This window comes from Cynara cardunculus, assembly GCF_001531365.2.
Source record: "Cynara cardunculus var. scolymus isolate 2C chromosome LG 16, CcrdV1, whole genome shotgun sequence".
NCBI lineage: Eukaryota > Viridiplantae > Streptophyta > Magnoliopsida > Asterales > Asteraceae > Cynara > Cynara cardunculus.
The window spans coordinates 19,703,274-19,708,880 of NC_037543.1; the positions used below are offsets into that span (position 1 = coordinate 19,703,274).

A 5,607-nucleotide genomic window follows, 5' to 3' on the forward strand; every position below is an offset into this window, starting at 1 on the left:
TTATGGGATACTACTTAATCATGAGCAATTTCGACAGCTGAAAAGGAATCTAATAAAGGATTCCAGAGAAATGAAGAGCTCTTCGTTAGCTCTAATCTCTGAAGATGCTTCAGCTGAACTCCCATCTTCTTCTTCTTCTCTTCCTCCTGTTATTATCACTGAGTTAGATTCTACTAACTATGAGGATTTATCATAATCTGATCTTGTAGATTTTGATGAATCACTTGTGCTTTTAGCTAAATCTTTTAGGAGATTCGCCAAAAAAAGTAACTTTCGTAGATCTCCTTTGCTGACCATCAAGGAAAAGCCAAAGTTTGATAATATAGACAAGGCTTTAGCGATGTGCTAAAACTGTCACTGCAAGGGTCACTTTGCTGGTGAATGCAGGTCTAAGAAGGTTGTGACGCCATCTTCTAAAACCCTATCCTCCTTCAAATCTAAGGATGACAAATACCTGAAGCTGAAAGAGAAGTACAAGAAGATGAAGAACTTCCAGCGAAAGGCCAAAGGTCTTGTCGCTGAAGAGCACGACTAGGCTGATTTATCTGATAAGGAAGATACGGCCTATCTCTGCCTAATGGCCAAAGTTGTCAAAGCAGAAGCTTCAAAGACATCAACTTCCAATAATCCTTCATTATCCTCACCTACTCAGGTATGTCTCCTGAATGAACCCCCTTCTTCTTCTTCTTCTTCTTCTTCTTCATCATCATCTTCTTCTTCTTCTTCTTCTTCTTCTTCTTCTTCTTCTTCTTCTTCTTCTTCTTCTTCTAGCCTATCAGCATTAGACACGCTGATTGTAGACCTTTACAATGCCCTGAATGGCAAGTCTAAAGCAGAAATGCTTAATCTTGATCTTCAAGAACAGTTGAATATTTATCATTCAAAGATCAAAGAGCTGATTAAGGTTGAAGAAAATCTTAAGGATCAGGTGATTGTGAACCAAACCATTAATGTCGAACACGAACAGGCTATAGCTGAGCGTGAGCAAGCAATTGCTGAACTCAAGGCGGAGAAGGCTACCATAGAAGGATGATGCAAAGCCTCTATCATGGCCTCGGAGATCATTAATGCTCAGATCCCTGCCAAGATAAATACTGGTCTAGGATTCTCCTATGATCAGGAAGACAGTGCCACTGACAGGTCCATGCTCAAGTTTGATACCTTTGTCTCTTCTATTCCTGACATTTCTTTCTCTCAGTCTTCTTTCGTTGAGAGTCATCTTGATGGAACTTCTTCGAGTTCAGGTTGCAAAGACAAGGGTAAATCCATTGTCATAGCACCTCTTCCTGTTAGGGTCTACAAGATGTGTATAACAGTTTGTAGAAGGGGGGATGAATACAAACACAGTAAACTTTTCAAATTTAATATATATATATATATATATATATTGATAAAGAAGGATCAATGCAGATTTTACAAGATTTTTTGCGGAAAGATAAGGTAAATAAAACCTATCTAAACAATCTAAAGTTAGACACTAGTTCTTAGCAAATGAAGAAAATATTTGATGTTAAAGACTTAGAAGAAAGTAAGTTCTACCTGGGAGAGAACTATTTAGAATATAATAAAGAGATTCTAACTTGCTCTTGAATATGAGTGAATTGTGTTCTTAGATATGTGTGTTCTTTTACTTAAGTGTAAGTAAGTTCAGAGTAAGAAGTAAGAGAGTAGAAGTATCTATGCATGGAGATAGAACAAATCTATTTATACACATTGCATTAAATGCACATTTAATGCAATGTGGTAGGGTTAGAAAGCGTGTCAAGCCTTTAGAGAAGGAATTGTCTTGCTATAGTGAATAGTACAAAACCCTATTCATGAGCAGACATCCTTTCACAGAGTTGGTGGGTAGTAGAGTCAACTAGTCGGCTCCGTACCGTACTATCTTTTAGAAAGGGTATGGGTTTATCCTTTGTGTGTATAAGGACAAGACAAAAACAATCGTGTTCAACAGGCTTCTTTTGATCACTGAATTCTGGAATAACCTGAAGGTCTCTTCAGCATTCGCTGAGGCTTGGACAGTCTTCACACATATATAGACAAGGTTGTAATCACTGAATACCGCTTCTGATCACGTACTCACCAGTCTCTAATCTTCAGTTTCAGTCTTCGACTTTTGCTGAAGGTTCTTTGATGTGAGTTTTTTCTTCTTGAAATATCGATGTCGCTGATGGATTTACAATGCATGTTCTCAGCGATCACTGAAGAGAGTCAGCGATGATCGTTGTAACTGAAAGACAAAAACATAAATACTTCATATAAGGTAAAAAGGATTATCATCAAATCAATGAGATAGAGGATCAACATCATAAAATGCTTCTATGGCAATGAGTATCCTGATGGATTTCAAAATAGCCACTGGTGAGAAGGTTTCATCATAGTTTACACCATGAGTTTGCGTGTATCCCTTCGCCATAAATCTGGCTTTGTACGTGTGTACTTTTCCATCCATATTGGTCTTCTTCTTGAAGACCCATTTACATCCCACTATTTTTTGACTCGGTGTATGATCAACCAAGTTCCATACTTGATTTTTATACATGGATTGCATCTCGCTCTCCATAGCCTCCTTTCATTTAGCGGCCTTAGGGTCGTCATGGCTTCATGGTAAATGATAGGCTCATCAAGATCTACATGTGTATCATCACCATCAGATATGAGTAAATTATATCTTTCTGGTGCATGACGGACTCAATCAGACTGTGAACATGTGGAGGCTGGATGTCAGATTCCTCGGTAACTCTTTGTTGAGGCTCAACAACTATAGGTTCTACAATTTTTTGCTAAGAACTAGTGCCAACGTCATATTCCATGTTTCTTGACCTTTTAGTTTCTTCAAGATCATTTCAACTCCCATTAGCCCTTTTAAACATCAGTTTCCTTTCAAGGAAGATAGCAATTCGAGCAACAAACACTTTGTTTTCTGAAGGTTTATAGAATAAATATCCAGAAGAATCAGTTGGGTATCCAACAAAATAACACCTCTCTGATCTGGGTTCTAGTTTATCTTGAACTTCACGACATACGCAAGCCTCAAAATATTAGATTTTTAAACATGCAAGTGAAGGAACTTTTTCACTCCATATTTCAGAAGGTGTTTTGGAAATGTTCTTTGTTGGTAAAAGATTCAGGACCCTTGCAGTAGTCCTAAGGCATAGCCCCAAAAACCGATTGTAAGCGTAGTTCACTTCATAATTGACAAAACCAATATGTTGTGGTGTCTTAGGAGAAGTAAGTTGTGAGATTATACCACAACTCTTTATGTTGATCTTGGAACTCTTGACTCTGATACCCACCATCCCTATCGGATCTGAGAGTCTTAATCTTCATGTTAAGTTGATTTTCTACCTCGTTTTGGAACATCCAGAACACCTCGATGGTTTCAGACTTATGTTTAATCGAATAAACATATCCATATCTACTGAAGTCATTAGTAAAAGTAACAAAGTATCTCTAGTCGTGTCTAGTGACTGATCTGAATGGCCCACATACATCAGTATGTACTATGTCCAACAGATCCTTGTTCCGCTCACAGGTTCCTGTAAACAAGGCCTTCGTCATCTTTTCAAAAGACAAGAATTACATTCTTCATTTGATGTTTGGTCGAACGATTCCAAAATCCCATCCGATCGGAGTTTGGTGATGCGTTTCTTGCTAATGTGACCAAGACAACAGTGCTACAGGTATGACTTATCCAAACCATGTTTGGATTGAGTCGATTCAGCATTATAGATTGAACTTCTATTATTTCTTGCACTTGTACTAGTTTCATAAATACCATGACATGAGTTAGCCTTAAAATAAAGAATTTCATCTTTATAAACAAGGATAGATCCATTATCAAACCCAAAATCAAAACCATATTTATATAAAGCGTAAAATGAAATGATGTTTCTTGTCATATCGGCTGAGTAGCAACAATCAAATAAAACCATTGATAATCCAGAAGAAAAAGAAAGCTCATAATTTCCTATCGTGTCAAGCAAAAATTTGCTTGTTTTCCATGATCAGGTCCAACTCTCCTCGTCTCACCTTTCTACTTTTTTTTAGTCCATGCATATCAGTACAAATGTGAGTACTACATCCTATATCCAATACTCAGGAATTAGAAGCTGAACTACTATGGAGTTCAATCATATACATACCTAAAGTTCATGTTCAGTAAAACCTTGAGCTTCTTAAGCTCCTCCAGATATTTAGGACAGTTACACCTCCAATGTCCTACTTCCTTGCAGTGAAAGCATACAACATCCTCAGGAGTCTTTGATTGAGGTATATCAGATTGGGCTTTTTTTTGGCCTTTTGATTTGAGTTTGGGGTTGGGTTGAATAGTTTTTCCCTTCCCCTTGCCTTTTGCAGGGGCAATCTTTTTCTTCTTTATACCTCCTTCCCTGATGGCCAGTACTCGAGCAGCGTGCTTGGACTTGGCCATGTTAGACTCTATGGTCTTAAGCATGCCATAGAGCTCCATTGTTGTTTACTCCATGTTCATATTATAGTTCAGAACGAATGAGTCATATGAACTAGTCAGTGAGCTTAAAATTAAATCTATAGCGAGCTCCTGACTAATAGGGAAACCTAAACGCTCAAACTCATTAATGTACGATTTCATTTTTAGAACATGTACACTAACGTCGCTTCTCGGGGCCATTTTACATTCTGCCAGAGCCTTGACGTTGTCATACCGCTCTTGCCTAGCTTGCTGTTGGAACATGTCCTTAAGCTGGTTGATCATATCGTACACCTTTTTGGAGTTCTGGAACCATGGTCGCCAACATTAGGCAAGCGGCATCATTGATTCGGTCAGACGTTTTTCATACTCATCCCGAATCGCCCCGAGATGCTCCGGCAGCGGGTGCCTCAGGGAGTGGTTCCTCTATGACGCTCTGCTTCTTTTCCATCCTGAGAACTATTCTCAGGTTTTGAAGCCAGTCTACATAGTTCAAGCCCGTAAGTTTGTACTTTTCGAGAAGCCCTTTCAAATAGAAGTTTGAAATCGATGAATTCGCGTTGTTTGACATCTATCAAAATAGAAAAACATTATTTTAGTGATTTGAATTAAATAATCCTTGTTAAAAGTAATTACCCAATTGTTCAAAACAAATTTAATTTAACAAGGGTAAGGTCCATATTTCACTCTCAGCTACGACGGGTTGGTCGCGAATCGTAACAAATTTAATTTAACAAGGCTAAGGTCCATATTTCTCGTGACTGGTTTGCCATGGATCACGAATCCAAATCGTAAATCAACCATATTAAGACACATGACTTCCCGTCCAAGACTCTCAGATATCGCGAATGTCGTTATTCCTAAAATCTAGCCGACGCGTTGGCTTTAGCACCTTCCACGGACCGAAAGATTATTAGTTCAAAAATGTGCCTTAAATGGGTAGCGTGTGATTTACTTTAAAACCAGGTTTGTTTTCTTAGTTAAAACATTTTTAACCGTTTCATTTTAGCAAATTTCATTTTAACCATTTTAAAACTTTACTATAAAACCAATTTTATTAATCTGTCAAAATGCACTTGTAAGTTTTATTAACTCGTTAATACAATTATGTTGTGTTTCAAAATATTTTAAATTATCTAGTTTGCAAAACAGATAAT

The 5,607-nt window shown here is 37.7% G+C and overlaps 1 protein-coding gene across 1 annotated transcript; it reads right to left on the minus strand.

Moving 5' to 3' along the window:
• Nucleotides 1-4,129: 4,129 nt before the first annotated feature.
• LOC112529086 lies at nt 4,130-4,471 on the minus strand. The gene has a single exon (XM_025140162.1). The coding sequence runs from the start codon at nt 4,469-4,471 to the stop codon at nt 4,130-4,132; it is 342 nt and encodes a 113-aa protein (XP_024995930.1).
• Nucleotides 4,472-5,607: the final 1,136 nt, after the last annotated feature.

Coding starts and splice junctions, on each gene's coding strand:
- LOC112529086 (XM_025140162.1), bottom strand. CDS start 4,471: ATGGAGCTCTATGGCATGCTTAAGACCATAGAGTCTAACATGGCCAAG.